Source organism: Melanerpes formicivorus, unplaced genomic scaffold (genome assembly GCF_026170545.1).
Source record: "Melanerpes formicivorus ecotype bairdi unplaced genomic scaffold, bMelFor1.0.p_v2 SCAF_8, whole genome shotgun sequence".
In the NCBI taxonomy this organism is placed as follows: domain Eukaryota; kingdom Metazoa; phylum Chordata; class Aves; order Piciformes; family Picidae; genus Melanerpes; species Melanerpes formicivorus.
Genome location: NW_027142360.1, coordinates 14446084 through 14464353, shown reverse-complemented (window position 1 = coordinate 14464353; position 18270 = coordinate 14446084). Strand labels below are relative to the sequence as shown.

The 18270-nt window shown below is 43.9% G+C and overlaps 1 protein-coding gene across 2 annotated transcripts in view; it reads left to right on the top strand.

Moving 5' to 3' along the window:
- The window catches only part of HIPK2 (homeodomain interacting protein kinase 2), a 143889-nt gene that overhangs the window by 42896 nt on the left and 82723 nt on the right, over positions 1-18270 (top strand). For both annotated transcript variants that reach the window (XM_068142222.1, XM_068142221.1), the window contains exon 2: positions 2776-3874. In XM_068142222.1, the coding sequence (XP_067998323.1) occupies positions 2776-3874 (1099 nt within the window). The remainder of the gene's footprint in view (positions 1-2775; positions 3875-18270) is intronic.

Here is an 18270-nt window from a genome sequence, read left to right as displayed (position 1 = left end):
GTTCCTAACAACAGCTCGTTTCACCAAGAGGCACAGACAACCATCTGACGTTGACGACGCTGAGTGACTGCTGACCTTGTTTTTAGCGTCAGCTGATATCAACTGGAGCCCTGCCAGTTTGCACCAGTTGAAAGTCTGTCTCTTAATGGTGGTGATTATCCTGATTTTTAACAGTGGCCTTGAGAAAGTTGCAGCTGCTGCCCTTCAGTTTCCTGACTTTAATTTGGGGTGCCTGGCTCTTCTGGTGTTATCTTTAGAGAAGCGTGTGAGAAGAACCTCTTGTTCCACGTCAGTCGTTTCTTTCCCTTTTTATTTTCTGCAAAGAGGTATTGCTCAAGCACACCACGGAATGAAAGCCATAAAGCTATAAATTACTCCTCTGCTAGGTCCACAGTATGTTACCAATTACATCTGCTTTATTATTCACGTCCGGGGGGAAAGCATACATCACAGCAACCCCACTCTCCAGGCAGGTCAGTACTGTACTAGAAGGAACACCGTGACTCTTCTTAATCAACAGAGAAACAAACCAAGGTTTCAGCTCACTCACATAAAATCCTTGTGCCCAGAATGAGAAGTTGAGTGACACTGCTGCAGTGCTCTGAGCTCACTGCATGCCACACACTATGGCATTTGTGGCATCATCATTACCGCATGGAAAGAAGAAAGGAGAGAAAGCACTTAGAGGGGCAGGGAGCTGCAATAGAGTGTCTGAGAACCCAGTTGTGGAGACCATAGAAATTGGTGTGGAAGAGGGGGAGGTGGAGTTAATATGAGTGGCGGCAAACGGCATCAGAAATCCCATTGAAGCCAGGAGTCAGGTCTGCAAAGGGCGGCGTGCTGCGGTTTGCAGAGCTGTGTTGCTGGAGCAGGAGTAGTGAGGTTTGCATTGCGTGTTCCAGCAGGGGTGAGGATTTCACCACATATCCCAAGAGGGGCTTTCTTCTGTGTCTGCCCTGTCTTCATAATTTCATCACTGTGGCAGGAATGAAGGTGGGGAAATTGAAGCAAACCAGAGTGATTGCTTTGCTGGTCTTATGTAGATACACATGGTGGGTTTTGGCTTGCCACAGCACCCCTCTCCTGTGCAGCTCCTGGATTTTGGGTTGCTGAGAATTAACTGGGAAGAGTTGGGTGTGTTTAGGTGTGTTTGCTTGACCATGCTACTGAGCTTTGGAAGTGTGGGGTAACATTCATACTTTTTTGTGTGGGTGATACACGTTTATGTGTGCACATGTGTGAGCGTGTATGTGTACACATGAGCTCCAGAAACGCTTTCAAAGAGCAACATGGGCTAGTGGAGTGTGGGTCGCCAAATGAAGAAGTCAACCATGTGCACTGCAGAGTTTGTTGTGGTTTTGTCACTGAAGCATTCATTCAGCTTTTAACTTTTTAAAGTTGAAAACAAGTCAAGGTTATGTTTGTGCTTAATAATTCAGCAATGGTGCCAGCTCAGCATATTGTCTTTTTCTTCCCTAGTCATTCTGATTTATTAAAAAGAAACATTGACGACAGACAGAAGGGTGAAGGAGGCTGTGCCTTTCTGCCTTAACTCCCGCTGGGCTCTGACTCCTTGCCCAGGAATCCCCCATAGATCTGTGCCGTCCACAAAACCTTTGCCCTAGCAGTACCGTCCCTACCCCAGGCAGGGAATGCTGGCAACGATTCAGGACTTAGATGTCCTCTTCTCTGTGGACCACGTCTTTTTTTTCTGAATAGGAGCATTTTCTGTTGCAGTGGAATATTACTGAGTCCTTCAGTAAGTTGGTGCTCAATGTTACTTTATTTTCACTTTGATTATGAGGGTGTGGATTTCTTTTTTGGTTTGTTTGGTGGTTTGATTTTTTTGATAGAGATGTAGAAGATCATAAACTCTTCTAGAACCAAAGAAGCTGGCAGTGAAATAGGGTTTTGTCTTTTCTTAAAAAGTAAAGTTAAATTAGGACCTAGTTCTGCCACACACTAATGTGTACATTACTTCATTAACAATGCCATTCATTTTCAGAGGATCTGCTTTCAGTAGTGGTATTGCCACTGTGAATAAGAATAGATCAACACAACTTTATAAATCTGGGAGAACTGAGAGCACACAGTGAAGCTCATGTTGTGTAACTCCAATCTCTAGTGTCTCTGAATACAGACCAGCATTGTGCATGATTCACACACACAAAGTTGGCAAGCAACTTGAAACATCATCTGCTGCTTTGGTCCTGGCTCCTCAACTTTGTCTGCACACCTCCATTTTGTTATGGTGTATTATCTCCTGGTGCCATCCCAGTTCTCTGCAGGCCAGAAGCTGCACAGTGGTTTTATGGGAATAAATGGAGGGCTTAAGTTAAATCTACCAAACTGTTTAATATAATATGAACCTGAGAATTTGAGACTTGACTTCCATGGGCAGAATACTTTGCAGTGTTTGACATGATTTCTTCCTGAGAGCTGGATGTATTCCTGGAGACAATGGGAATAGGAGTCTCTTTAGGCAGGGGAGGTAAAAATAACATTTACATTCTTGTTATTAAAAATGAGAAGGAGGAGAGCAAGAGAGCAAGAATCTTGGTGATTGTTAGTACAGTTCAGTCAGGGGTAATGATTTATTTCAGAGCATAGTATTTTATTTGTGTTGAATACATATTTTTGCCAGAACTTGACTCTTGTGTGTGTGTGTGCTGTATCTGAAATCTGTATCCTATTTTACCTTCCTGCCACTGAACAAACTAAAAAAGCTGGGAAGGCATCTTGACACCATGGTTTCACTCTGATGTTGTATTGCAGGTATGGCCTCGCATGTGCAAGTTTTCTCTCCTCACACCCTTCAGTCAAGTGCCTTCTGTAGCGTGAAGAAACTGAAAGTGGAGCCGAGTTCGAACTGGGATATGACTGGGTACGGCACACACAGCAAAGTCTACAGCCAGAGCAAGAACGTGCAGTCCTCCCAAGCAGCCGCCGCAGCAGCCGTCAACGCCTCCCTCCAGATCTCCAATCCAAGCATCCCTTACGAACAGACCATCATCTTCCCAGCAAGCACAGGGCACATTGTGGTGACATCCGCCAACAGCACTTCTGGTGTGGTTGCAGTGTCTGGGCAAACACTGGGCGGGCCACACAACCTGATGCGTCGCAGCACTGTGAGCCTTCTGGACACCTACCAAAAATGTGGACTTAAGCGCAAGAGCGAGGAGATTGAGAACACAAGCAGCGTGCAGATCATTGAAGAGCATCCACCAATGATTCAGAACAATGCCAGTGGGGCCACTGTAGCCACTGCCACCACCTCCACGGCCACCTCCAAAAACAGTGGCTCCAACAGCGAAGGGGATTACCAGCTGGTGCAACATGAGGTGCTCTGTTCCATGACCAACACATATGAAGTGTTAGAGTTTCTTGGCCGTGGAACCTTCGGACAAGTAGTCAAATGCTGGAAACGTGGCACTAATGAGATTGTGGCCATCAAGATCCTAAAGAACCATCCCTCCTATGCTCGACAAGGCCAGATCGAAGTGAGCATCTTGGCTCGTCTGAGCACAGAAAGTGCGGATGACTACAACTTTGTCCGTGCGTATGAGTGCTTCCAGCACAAGAACCACACATGCTTGGTGTTTGAAATGTTGGAGCAGAACCTCTATGACTTCCTAAAACAAAACAAATTCAGTCCCTTGCCCCTTAAGTACATTCGACCAATTCTCCAGCAGGTAGCAACTGCCCTAATGAAGCTGAAAAGCCTGGGACTGATTCATGCTGATCTCAAACCAGAGAACATCATGTTGGTAGACCCATCCCGACAGCCATATAGGGTCAAGGTCATAGACTTTGGTTCAGCTAGCCATGTGTCTAAAGCTGTGTGTTCTACCTACCTTCAATCCAGATATTACAGGTAAGAGACTGGTCACATGTAACATTGTTAGGAGGAATGTTTTACCTATGGGAATTTTTCTACATCCCTGTAAACAAATGAGTCATCCCTTAATGTTGAGCAGGGGTGGCTTAGAATGGCTTGCTGGTTAATAGGAAAAAGTAGTATCTGAACCTCTTGAAATTTACATGCATTGGAAACCATTTCAAATTCAGAAAGCCTTTCACCTCCGTCAGTACATTCTTCTTTCTAAGACTGTTTCCATAAGAAGGGATATATCTGGAGAGTTCACATTTCCTTTCCAAGTCAATGCAAGTAAGTTCTTGGATTCAGAAATACTTTAACCTAAGCAATCAATCTATGTTTTAGATTGTGTCTTCCAGTCATTACTCATTTGTGAAATCATAGACTTTACAAGAATAAGGCTAGCCCACAGGAAAACTGTATAGATGCAGAAGATGTTTTATTAAAGGGTATTTTTCACACAGGCTGTAGAGCTTGCTAGAATCAATGGAAGGATTCTTATGGCTCATGTCAGCTCTGCTCCAGGAGAGCAGGCAGCCTGGCCAGGCTGGATACAGCTTTCTCCATGCGGAAAACGTAATAGGAATGAATTAATATTGTCGGTAATTTGGTGTGGACTGCAAACCTGTCAAGGACAGTTGATTCCCTCTGACAATGCTTTTAACTAGAGGTATGTTGTACACTTGGATGGAGTTCTGACCCCTGCATAAACACACCCAAAGCACAACATGTGAACCAGCTATGTTCCTCTTCAGTGTGTTGAACAGTTTCAGCAGAGCAGCGTCTTGTCATAACCCCTGGCAGGTCATCAGTCTTGACTCCAAGACACAAAATCTTTTCTGTGGATGTTCTTCTCAGACCCTCTCTATGGTACCAGCCAGCTTGATTCAACATACCAAGTACTAAGAAAAATAATTCTGCTCTGGGGTAAAATGGAAGGGGGAGAAAAAGGAATGTGTCTTTAGATGACAGTTGAATTTAGAAATGTTCAAGCCATGTTTTTGTCGTTGTTAATTCTGTGAAATAGGGGTGAAAAGGGAAAATATGATCCTTCTTGATGACTGATTTGATGAAAATCATTCCTGGCAGCATCCATAGATGATCAGATGGGTTAGAGAGAAGCAGGGTCCTTGTTCTGTTTGTAAATAGGAGAGAAATCTGTCTTACTCCTTTGGGGACTGGGGACAAAAAAACCCCATGAGTTGATAATAGACTCTTTTCCTACTTCATAAACATCACAGTGGCAAAGCCTATCTGAGCTCTGAGCTTGGGAAGAGTTAATTTTCACCGGAGCTGGAAGTTTGACAGTATAACACTGCAGCAGCTGATTTTTATCTGCTTGTCCTTTGCTCTGGAGGAGGCCAGAAAAAAATGTCCAACCCTAGTTTATACCTCAGAGGAGCCGTATTAAATGAAATATTCTACCTGATGACAGTCCCATCCTCCAGGAGAGACATGTTTCTCTTGTAAATATGCAAAAGCTTTTAGGGTTGCAATTACCTGGCAGACTAGAAGGGGAAAAAAAAAAAAGAAAAAAGAAAGAAAAAAGATAATACAGGCATTTTGTTATTGAGTTATCTGTGATTTTGCATTAGCAGCCTAGGTCCCTAGCTGAAAGACAGAAGGGGCAGCCAAAATGAAATATGTGACAGAAAGCAGAAATGAAAGAGGAAAATGGTTCATTCTCAGTGACAAACAAGGAATATTTTTGTGGCAGTCTCTGGGGAGAAAAAGGCCTAATAAAATTTGCTTTTTATATTTTAAATGTTGTTCCTGCCCGGTCTGAAGTTGCAGCTTGTTAGATAATAAGTTCTGTCTGCCTAATTCCTCCCTTGTATTCTATGCCTGGATTGATGGGAGGAGGGGAAGGGGGGCAGCAGCTCACCAGGAAAAAAAAAAAAAAGAAGAAGAAGAAGAATAGTCTCATTGGGTTGAATTACATCAGCAGGGGGCTGCTGCTGAAGCTAAATTCAAGTCATGAGGAAAATGTATATTCTTTATTTTCTGATGGGGAAAAATACAGCACAGAGTAAAGACCCATTCCACTCCAAAAGAGAAGGAACTTTCATGGTAGGGAAAACACTGGGGCTTATAAAGATTTCATGTGTCTTCCATTTAATTTACGCTTGTTTTGCTTGCTAGAGTATAAAAGACAAGGAGAAGATTTCAAGAGATGGCACATTTAAGCTAAATGTGAAGGAAAAGCTTCCTTAGTGTAAAACCTCTCAGGCTCTTAAGCAGGCATGCCAGAGTAGTAACAGAAGCCCTGTTCCCCATGCACTGAGGGAAAGACGAAGCAGAGCGATGGGGAATGTGATGTCTCTTTCCTAGGAGGATTTCTATCATGGACTTTTGGGAGCAAATTCCCAGGTTGTCCTCATGTTTTATTAACAACTTGATTCTATTTTCCTTCTTACATTTTTGTTTGTTTTACACTATTGTCAAATGTGTGATGGCCAAATCCTTTCAAATGAAGAAAGTCATGTGGGATTCTGCTCATTCTCAGGGCAATATAAGGCCTTTCCTTTTCCTATAAATGATAGGCCTATTTTCTTATCCTGGAGGTGGAAGACAGAGCATCTTTAAATAAACTCCATGCTCTTTCTCCTTGTGCTGCTGCTCCAGCTGAGTCAGAGATTTTGTCAGTACTGTGGTCAGAGTTGTCATTTAAAAGGAGTAGTGCTGTGAAAAGGATAGGCCTCCTTCCGCCTACCCGTCTTCAACCTGCGGTGCAAAACCCACTGTGGTGCAAAGCATTTCTCGTGTGGTATCCCTAGCCTATGCAGGTAGGACCTGGCTGGTGGTCATCCAAGCATCCACTCTTATTTGGGACAGTGGTCCCAGCCTACCCCCAGTCACTGTAGTCCTTTGTCTTGTCACTTATCACTAGCAGAGTCAACCTTTGATGTAAGTGGCCTTTGGATACCTGAGAGTGGATCCCAGGATCAGTCTGAAGTGGTGTTTATCAATCTAGCTTCAGACTCTGCAAGAAAACATTCAGGCATGAAGGTCTACACACATGTTGTCAACTGCCCATGTGAAGTATGGAGTGAGGCTGTGTGCAGGTGGGGTTTTTAACTGGCTTTGCTTGCCTAGCTGGGTGAGTGCTAGTCCTGAGGGATGCCGGGGCCTAAACTGGATCTGTCATGCCGCATGTGGACATTGGGCCATGACAGGTGTCATTCCTCTAGTTCTGCTGACAGAGATCCAAAGCAAAGTAAATTCCTGAGAAGTGTCACAACTTCTTCCCCACTGTGTGATTCAGAGTATGTGTCATTCTGGCCAAAAGTGCCCTTTAAATGAAGCAGTAGCAATGGCAGCAGGGATAGGCTATGCTTTTAGTTTACTCAGTGAATTGGCATCTGTTATGCCCTTGTATAACGGTGCTAGTGCACTGTGGTAGTTTTAGGCTATGCCTTTAAAATTTCGCTTTAGATTTCGAGCAGAAAAGTAGAAAAATATAAATAAATCACTATTGGATGTAAAAAGGAAAACAAAAGATTGTTCTAAACAAATTCATTGGATAAATGTCTGGGGCAAAAGGAGCTGTATCATAACAATTCTTCACTTTTCATTCCTTTTCTCCCCTGATCTTGGCTGTTCTGCTTTGCCTGGGAGAAGATAACATGCTGCTTCTGGCTGACCTTGAGATAAGCTTAACCCACTGCTTTTCTCTTAACTTCTCTCTCTCTCTCGAGGGGCAGTGGAGTAGCTTCCCTGGGGTTTTTTTGACCAGGGGGTTTCGTGTTGTTTGCCAGTTGTAAATATCTGTATAATATTGTAAATACTGTATCTTTTGTACATATTCATTGCATTCCATTGTAGAGTGTAGTTTTTGCTTATAAATACAGCTTCATTTGCTTCTAACTGAATTAGTCTGGCTAAAAGTTAATGCTGGGGGAAACTTCAACCCACCACATGCACTTATATTTTAAAGTCCTCCACCATTTCTGTACTTCCCAAAACATCTCTATCTCGGACTTGCAGCTATGGGAGCCTCATTGCTCTGACAGTTGGTTTCAATCCTACATGCAACATTCATTGCTTTGCTGATTCTGCCTCTCCAAGGTAAAGAGCTGGATGGCTAGATAGTTTGAGGATGGAAGTTTCTTCTGGGGACTGGAGTGAAACCACCAGATTCATTACTGAGGTCTAAGTTCGGTTTCACTAAGTGGTGATCATGCATAGTGGGACTGCAGGCTTGAAAAGCAGGTAGCACACTGTATAAAATTTTGTAGAGGAGCATTTCCCGAAGACACTTGGAGTTTGTAGTTGTTTTTTTCAGAACCAAAATGGAGCAGAATATTTTTTGCAAAAGCAACACCAGGATTAATTGAATCTCAGTTTCATTGTACTCAGATCACTGAGTTCTGGAAGGGAACAGACATTCCTCTGAAAGCTTTTGGTTTCGTGCCATCTCTGTGATAGTCAGGCCAGGTTGATTTGTGATTTTACAAAACTCAAGCAAAGACAGTTCTTTGCCAGGTTCCTTTATGTATAAAGCACCTCAGAGCAGGGATGGTAAACACCAGCATTATGCCTATGGTGTGTTTAACAGAAGAACCACACTGTATATTCCAAAATAACTCCCTTTCTGGGGTCTAATTTAAATCAGAACAGGCTATATTTCATCCTAAACAATCACCTCAGACCAGACTCTTCTCTGGGGTTTTCTCTGCTGAAACCTTCTTAACATTTCCCTGAGTGTTTTTTATTTTGCTCTGAGCAAATGTGCCAGCTTCTCCTTGTCAGAGTTCACAAACTGCCCCTTTCCTCATGATGCTGTAGCATCTCCCTGCCTGGATCCAGCACATAATGCTGGCCTCACTCCGAGAAGAGCCTTGCATCCCTGTGCAGTGTTGGAAAGGCTGTCACAGGAGGACTTGGGTTTATTTTTTAACGAAGTGTATAAAATATGCCCAGTTATGTGCCTCTGGGCCCAAGAATATTCATAACAAGGTCTGTGTGCAAGGAACCTGACAAAGAGGCTTTCCCCAGCAAGGAAAAGTCATTGATAGCCTAAAAAGGGGCAGAAGTCTTGCCCTGCTTACTTTGGGCATATCCATGTCTGAGTGGTGGAAAATCAAGTATCTCAGATGAGTGCTGAGCCAGTCTCTTCTATGTCTTCAATTCCTATATGGCAAAGACGAGCGACTGTCAGTAATTACTCCTTCTGCAGAAGGAATTGAAAGAAAGGAAGGAACCTATGTGTCCATAGGCAGGGCTCAATCCATTAGGGGTGGTGTAGATCAGAAACAAGTACATGAAAGACAGCCAGAGGCAGATAGCAAAGTTGGGGTCACTATTTTTCCATCAGCTGGTGCCACACCATGGGTGAGGGACTCTGTCTTCACCTGTCAGCTGGAGTTCCAAAACCTCTGCCATAGTCCAACAAGGTCAAACACCACAGGGAACTGATTGGTAAAGTCTCAGTAAACATGGATTAACAACAAAAATTAAATTAAAATATTTTTGGCTTCCATACTCACCAGTAATTGTTGGAACAACCAGAGACCCTGAGTGCATCCAGAAATCTGGGCTTTGGGCCACCTGTTAACCATACTCAGTCATTCCCACATTGCTTTTCCCTTGCTGATCGCTGTTAGAGATACTTGCATGAAAAAGAGTTTGTTTCTTAAAAGTTCTAATTTCTAGTTTGCCTTCCCCTCTTGAAGTTACAACCTCCCTTTAGATGTGTAAAGAGGACAGGATTGCCAGTATGACCAAGGCAAGTGGCAGGATGATGGCCTTAGGGATGAGCACTGGGAGCAGGTGAATGGCTGAAGAAAGATTCCTCTTTTATGAAAATGGCAGTTGTGCAAAAGAGCAAGCAAAACACAGGGAAAAGAAGGTAAATGCAAATTTGCTTCTAACAAAAAGCATTTTCCCAAAGCTGCCACAGATTTAAAGCATGTCAGTGCTCTCCATAGAGGGAAAGCAACCACGTGCATTCAGACAGCCCCGTTCATCCTCAGTGGTGCTGCCTGTGGCCCATGTAAGGCTGTGTGGGCAGGGGTGCATGGACAGGAACAGAGCTGTGGTGGCATGGTTGCTGACCAGGGCTCTGTGGTTGACCATCAGTTCTGGCATGGGTGTCCTGCCCACGCTGGGGCAGCTCACCTCACCCTGCTCCATATCATTTCCAGAAGGATGTGATTTTGGAGGAGTGCTCCTCTTCACTTCCACCCTCCTCTACTCAGTAACTTTCCCATTTAAGCACATCTTCCTTCCATGAGCATTCATAACATCCAGTGCCACGTGGTCCCATGCCTGTGGCTGCACTCCCCAAAAGCAACTTTGTGGTTTGGAAACAAATCTGCTTTGAACATGGCTGTGCTGGTGTTCCCGTGTGCTTTCAAGAGGCCTTGCAGAGAGGAGGCAGTGAGCAGATGCATTCATTACCCGTCTCATACCATCACCTCAAGTCATTGGGGAACTCCTGACATACACATCCATGAACCTTTGTCTTTTAAACTCAGCATCAAATCCTAGACTAATCTCTCCCTTCTCTACATTTGGTACTGAAGTTGTTTCAGCAACACTGCAAGGATCAGTGAGAGGGTCAGAAGTCCCAGTCTCCTCACTTTATGTTTTGGCCACAGGTGTTCTTGGATTTAGGGAGCTGCTTTGTGATTTATTTTTTTTCCCCTCCTGCTGCTGTCTCTCTCACATGATCATCAGAGCAGGATTTCCTGATATCTATTTTCCTTCTCTCAGTAAGACCCTTTAAGGCTGCAGCCTGGTGAAATGATGTGAAAAATCAGGGTCACTGGCGTATTTACTGTACCAGGGCAGGTCTGAAAACAGCTACAAATGGCTATCTTGTTTTACTTTGAAAGAGCTGTTTACCTAAGAGAAATCAAAATCCTCCTGTTGCAGCTATTGGCTGTAGTGCTTCGGCCTCCATCTCTATAGTCCATAAAAGACATACTGTCTTCTGGTAAAGGTACCTGTGCTCTGACCAGGGGCTGGGAAACAGCTGAGCTCAGTATGGTGGCAAGCAGTTTCTTTTGCAGCAATACTTGTGAGTGACAGTACAATTAGCAGGGCTAGAACAAGGGCCAGTTGCAATCAGGGTCCTCTGTTTGCATCTATATGAAAGACAAAAAGTTTGATCTCTGCCCCTAGTTGCTTACTTATGTGGTTTTGTGCTTTCCCTGCTTTCTCTCTTCTCACTCAAGTCACTGCCTCACCAAGTGCAAAGGAAATGGAGTGGGGAAATGGTGCTCTTTTTTTCCACAGCTCCAAAGACAGAACAGCAGCAGCCACTCATAGTAGCTGTGTGGTGACCCAGAGATGTTACTCCAGCAATGGGTGGCCAGTGAAGGAGAATGCACTGCAGTTACACACTGGAGTATTATTTCCCATCTTTCTTTGCTTATTTCAGTGCATGTTTGGGTCAAGGCAGAAGCTGGCTAAGGGCAGTGGTGGCTGCTGAGCAGCAGAATGAGGTGATAGGCTGTGGATTTGAGATTGGTGCTCCAAGTGTGAAAATAAGAGTTATAAGTAGTGAGATTTATCATCCACACTTCTGAATATGAAAAAGCAGCATTAGCAACACAGTTTGCACAGGATTTCAGGGATGCTTTGCTCAAGCACCACGCATTTAAATCCTATCAGGTTTTTGCCTCCGCCTGTACGTTTGCTCACTGCAGGCAAGAGATATAAGTGTAACATGGAGGAAGCTTACTGTGTACATCTGTGCATTCATTAGTTTCACAAGTCTTAGGTCCCAGCACAGTGAGACTGAAAAGCTGTATTACACTGAAGAGCGTTTTCTGCTCAGAAGGTGTTTCTGCTCTGCTGTTCATTGGCAATGAGGATAGAAAAGTGACTGACATCGGTTTATAAGTGAATGAGTCATTACCAGAGGAGAGAATTTACCTAAAGGTGCTATGATTAGTATGGGGTTAGAAATTACCCACCTTTAGATCCCTGATTGCTGTGATGTCAGTCCCTGAAGTTTTTTTCTTGACTTCTCAAGCTTCTTGCTGCATTGATGCATCAGATTAGCCTAAGCTCATGTAGAAGTGCCTAATTCTCAGGCAGGGACTCACTAACTGCCTCCTTCTTCAGGTCATGCTGGGAAAAAGGACTAACTCTCAAAGAGTTGAGAGTGGTTTGGCTGTCTTGCTTGAAAAACACTAATGTTGTGGCCTGACTTAAGCTGAATTAGAGCCACAGCTGTCACCTGTTTAAGGAGGAAAGTCAAGGATTGGCCCTTTGCCTTTTAGGCCAGGTCATACAAAGTTGTTTTGTGGTACTCTACAAGTTAAAAAGAAAAGGGGACAGAAAAGAGGCATGTATGTATATATACTATAAGAAATGTTCAATTCTAAGATGAATAAATAGAAGGAAAATGTATCTAGAAACTGAGAAAGGGGAAGGGCAGCAGAGAAATCCTCTTAAAGGCAATGGCTACCTGAAAGTTGTGGGAGGGAAGCTGAGATTTCACCCTTCTCTCTATCTGGAGACTTCAAAACCAGACAGAGTCCATTTCCAAATGGGACAGCATGCTTTTCCTGCAGTGGGCTGGCAAGTAATCTGTGAGTCCCTGAATGGCAGCTTGACCTCTGTCTTATACTTGCTGAAGGACAGAAGTAATCACAGCTGTTATTTTACTTGCAGAGACATGAGTTATTTTGTGCTGACAGGTTTTACCTTTACTTTCCTGTTACTGCATGGGATTGGTGCTTGCGCATTCAGGTTCTGTCCCCTCCATCCCTGCATCTGCTGGTTTGCATTAGCCAGGGAGTGACAGACTTCTATCCACTTACAAACCTAATATTTGTCTCCACAGGCTGCTGCTCAGGGCAGAGACAGAGTGAATGTGTGGGATTTTGGCCTGAATCTAGGTGAAATGACTCTGAATCAAAAACCCTGTGGTTCAAAGAGTTGGGTTAACTCTTTGTCATTACTTTTCTTTTTCCTAAGCACTGCCATTCTTAGCTGGTTTGAAGCAGAAGTTCTCAAGTGGGAGTGTAGTACCTCAGACTTGATGAGGCAAGGAAAGTGCTGAAAGTTTTGTAGTGTCATCACTGTACTTCTATATTTGTGGGAGGCTTGGAACAGTTTGCAGATAACTGGTGATTTGCGCAGATCTGAGCCCAGGAAGCTCACCAGCTGAAGCCTTTAGAGGAGAATTGTCTGTTCTAGCAGCTGATGCTCACACAGAGGCAGGCAAGAAACAGTTAGCCATATTTCAGTTAACTTGACAACAGGAGGAGCAGTAGTGTAATGAGTTGTGTTGTAACTGCAGATTGTACAATTAGATCACTTGTGGTAATTCCGAGGAGCAGCACTGCGTTTTCTCCCTGCCCTCTCCAGCCTAGCTGTAGGTGTCTGTCAGTGTTTACCTTATGCTATTCTCCTCAGATGCCATGTTTTCTGAATTGGAGCTGTGTTTACAGCACCTAATGCAGAAAGATTTTTGTGGCTGAGGCACTTAAATGAAAGGTAATACTGAGTATAATGGTACATGTGCTCGTGAGGGCTAGCACACACATTAATGTAACAGGTGGCATACAGAAGAAAAGGTGATAGCCTTTTTTGGCTTCACTGTGGTAAGAATTTGTGCTTCAGCCGCTATCGTGCAGACTTGTGCACTCAAAAGAAAATGCAGGACAGTGGCTAGGGTGGAAGGAGTATCTGATGGCTTAAAAGAAGTTTCAGGTTATTTTGGCTAAGGGGGAGACTGTAACCAGAGAATAATCATCCAAGGGGAAAATGGAGCATTTCTTTGAAGCTCACAATATTAAGAGGGAGAGATGACATCTAAAAGGTGAACAGCTTCAGCTAAGGCTAGACAAATTTTCTCTTACTACACTAAAAAGCTAATGATGATGTACTGCCAATTGATTTCAGGAGGTTAAAAGAAGTAATGGGGAAGTCCCGCATCAAAACCAAACCTACTTAAGTGATCTCATCCTCATAGTTGTCAAAAATAGAGCTCCTGCAATTGTTTGCCACTTAAATTAGTGGACTGGATTTTGGAGGGTTGCATGAGCAAAAGCAGAAGTGAGACATAGTGCTGTTTCTTGAAACGCTTTTCTGGAGGCTCATTTGATAGGCTGTCTCATCTTGGCAGGTGTGTGAGGGATGGGGGAAGGCAAAAGTAGCATGAGTTGAGTTCTACTTAGCAACGCTGATATGTGTACAGGAGATGTGGCGGCTCCAAATGTGTTCCTTTGTAAGTGAGGTAAAAATATTGCTTGATTTGTATGATATATAATGAGTGAGAGAAAGAAAGGCATGTTAACTGCGTTGGAAGATAACATTCTGTCTTTTGAATGGATTCTTGTTATTGTCACCGATGTTATTTGCAGGGGGGAAAAAAAAAAGTGTTTAAATTATTCTTTTTTCTCTATTGTTTAGCTCTTGTTCTCAGCTTTGTTATGGCCACAAAAAGATGATAAAAATGGATTGGCACAATGTTGGATTTCCTGTGTCGTTTAGAGTTATGTTTTCAGCCCTTAGCGCTTTGATAGGGTCTGTTCTTCATTTTGAAAATAGCAATAAAAGGGGAGAGAACATAAGAAAACACAATTCCCTCTTCTTTTTTTTTTTTATCCTTCTTTTTTTTTTTAATGAAATTGTCAGTGCTAGCCTGAACTTTGCCTCTGATCTGTATGAAGTCTCTGAACTGTGTAGTTGGAAGACAGTAGGTACAAAAGGGAGGTAAAATATCCACATGCCTGGCTGTTTTGGAAGGCAATAAAAAGCCCTGAAAGTCTTGCTTGTTTTTAATCTGTATATTTATAGCTAAATAAAGCCTTTGGGAATAAACTTTAAACATTTACATTGGATTTGAGGAATTACCTTAGAGCACCACTGCCTATGATCTAGAAGAGGAAACTAAGCTGAATCTGACGTGAATGGCCTTCTTTGCTTTTAGAGGAATGAGTAACATTAAACCCATGAGGAAGGGTGGTCATGGGTATGCAGCGTATTTGTTGCTCCTGTGTGGTTATTGGAGGCATTGGGCATGCATGGGGTGATGGCTCACATCTCAGAAAAAGGATCACTCTGCAGCATTTTGTGGCTGAGCATCAAAACATAGTTGACAGCTCCCTGCCACTGCCCATCTCTGGTGGGGAATGCTCTGTTATGTGGAGCTTGAAGAAGCCCAAGCCTTTGGCCTCTTCATCAGTGAGTGGTGAAGAACTGCCAGCTGCATCTCCCTGGCAGCTTGAGAGCTGCACTGGTGTCTGTCACACCTGTAAGTTGTCAGTGCATTTTCTTAGCACCTTGATGCCCTTCTCAGGCTCTGAAGGGCAGCCAGAGTAGAAGTTGGAAAGATGAAGCTGGAGAAAACCCAGAGTGTGAGAAGTTGGTTTAGATAAAAGATGAGGATGCCAAAGGCCAAGGTAGCTCTGGACAACTGATAAAGCCATGTGAACCACCCCTCTCAGCCAGTCCTGCAGTGTTGCCCTACTGGGATTTGGAGAGACTTATTTTCAGTTCAAGGTCTGTGCTTTTCAGCAACCCTAGCTTGCAGCTGCACTCACAGCTTTAACTTGGGGATTCAGGATCTGATTACTGCCCTCAAAATGGCAAAAAGTCATGTAAGAATCCTGTGTGTAGAATATAATTAGAGTCATTACTTCTGTAAGGATGCTGTCATGGCAGCCCAGTGACAGGGCAGAAAGAATGGGATGCTGCTTGGTTTTCTGCAGAAAATGCTTCTGATTATGGTAGTGTGCAGATCAAATTGCATGGTGGGTGAGGGCTGGGAGACTGAGGGTAATTTCAAACTTTGACTTAAGTTTTCAGAATCATTGATAAGCTCCAATAGCTTTCAAAATAGCCACTTCCATTACATTTCTCCTATGCTTTTACCTTCTGAGAGATTCTAATTGCTGCAGAGGACTGGGGTACTGCAGCAGCACCACTATGGTAAAAAGGGCAGGAGGCTGCTTGTGGCTACACTCTGAGCTTGCTTTCCTTCAAGCTGGCAGAAGATTTTCCAATGAAGCCTTGACTGACCAGTGACTTGAAGACAACCTTATCTGCAGTGTGACGCAGGCCAGTGGCAGCCCATAATTAATAATGATACTAACCCTCCTTATGCAACCAGAGGATGTCTGACAGCATTAGTAGGTAGTTGCTCAACAACAAGGCATGTTACAACTAACCAGCTGGGACCAATTATGAAAGCCTCACTAATGCTAGCAAGCACTTGCCTGTTCACATCATTGGACTGAAGATGAAGAGATGAGTGACTGCTCTGCAACACAGGGGCAGGCTTGCGGTCAGGTGTTGCAGTGTTGAACCGAAGCACAGGCACCGCATTGAGCATGAGCTGGCTGGCTGTGCTCTGGGGTACATTTGTTGGACATGGATGAGCCATAGGGCCCTATGTCAGCACCATAGCTCCCACTCCCAGATGCAGGATGAGGAAGCACCCCCAAGCCTGCAGCACCATCTCCCTCCCCATCTGCAGCCTCTCCCACTCCCTTGCTGCTGCAGCAGCAATAATATATGCCCAGTATCTACTTAGCTACTCACTATGGTTAGAAAAGGGGGGGGGGGGGGGGGGAGGAGGAGGAGAGGGGGCTCCTACTTACGGCTTCCTCATGAATTTTTAGTCACTACATGAAGATTTCAAGAGTGTACAAATAAAACCTAAAATGAAGCGAAAGACTAAGTGGTATTGCACAAAAGAGGGGAGGGGGGGAATTCCCCACCCTGTGGAATCATTGTCCAAAAGGTGCAGCCATTAGAGAATAATAGTTTTTGTGTGCAGTGCAGCTGGGGCCACAGTTGCAGAAGGAAGGTCCTTGGTGACCTGTGCAATGGCTCTGTTTGTTTAATGTGCTAAAACAAAGAACTGAAAAGCAGACAGGGCCCTCACAGACAGGGCTTCGCTCTCGATTCCTGTGTCTGTGTCCTCTCTGCGTGCGTGTGTGTCTTCATGCTCCAAATGCAACTAATCGCAGCTACATGCTCTTGGATGCGTTCCGTTGTACAGCCCTTGCCTCTGCTCCTGGACACTCCCTTGCTGTTGAATTGCTATTTTTGTAATTTAGAAACTCTGACAAACAATGTAAACTCAGATGGTTACTATTTTGTTGTCTGTTTTTGCAATTCTCTGTCTTGTTGAGAACGAGCTCGAGGTAATGACATTATTCCCACCCCTCCACCCTGAGCTCAGTCTTTTTCTATCCATTTAGCAAATACTGCAGCTTGCTCTGTTTTTAATGGGTGGGAATCAATGTGGCTTTTTAAAATGGGATTCTCTCTGCCTGCACAAAATCAATGGTGTTATTGAGCATGTGCAGGGCCGTTTGAATGGGAGCAAGCAAGCAGGGTTTGCCGCCGTGGCGATGCCGGGGCAAAGCCTCTAACTCGCACAGGGATGATCACTCTTTATTTCTATGTCATTTTTGGTAAGAACTGATGAGCAGCTTGCTACATTTAGAAAGTAGGGCCTAGGGAGCATTTTCCATCAGGTTAATAAGATTTTTAAGGTAGTCAGTATAGGGCTGTAAAAATGGGCTAAAAACAGACTGATTTGAGTGCTGGTAGGAGGTTTGAAGATCCCAGTAAAATGAGGTTTAATCTGGACCATGCTTTAGATGAGTACAACTTTACAGTTTGCCACGTCTTGTGGGGCATTCCCACTGTGGCCAGGTCATAGACCTTTGCTCTCAGAAGTGAGTTTCAGAGGGAACTATAGCAGCAGGGATGCAGTTTTGCTTCATTCAGGCTAACCATGTGTATTCAAACAAATGGGATGGGGAATTTCTGTAACCATGTTTATCTTTGAATTTACTAATATTGAGTTGTCATGGAAAACCTGACTGACAGATTCGGCTGTGGCCCTGGGAGTTAGAGGGAATGGCAGATTACAGATGGATGGTATTGGATTGTTTGGCTGGGATATTTTATTATTTCTTCAGGGATGATCTTCAATTTCAACAATAGCAGGACTTTGTTTCATAGTGTGGGAGGAATGGACTCTTCCATCATGTTCTCTGGGAAACAACAGCGTCATCTGTAAGCCTCCAGTTCACAAGGCTGTGGTAGATGGTTTGCAAGACTGTATGAAGTGGTAACATGGTGAATATTTTCAATTACAATTTAGCAGTGGAGGATGTATCACGATCCGTGAAAGGTCTTGTGTGTACTTGAAGAGCTTACCAGCTGCCACCACAGGCTGTGTTGGTGGGACAGACAATGTGTACAAGAAGGAAGTTGAAAATTCATTACTTTTTGAGCCCTGGCCTCCCTGTGCAAAGTACCCTAACCAGCATGTATATTTGTCTTGCAGGAGTTGCAGCTATACTATCAATTCTGTTAGACAGGACACCAGCAGTCTTCCAGCTGCAGCCAGTTTCAGATCCCACTGATGCGGGTTGGGTTCAAACCAATGACTTTAGTTGTATGTGAAA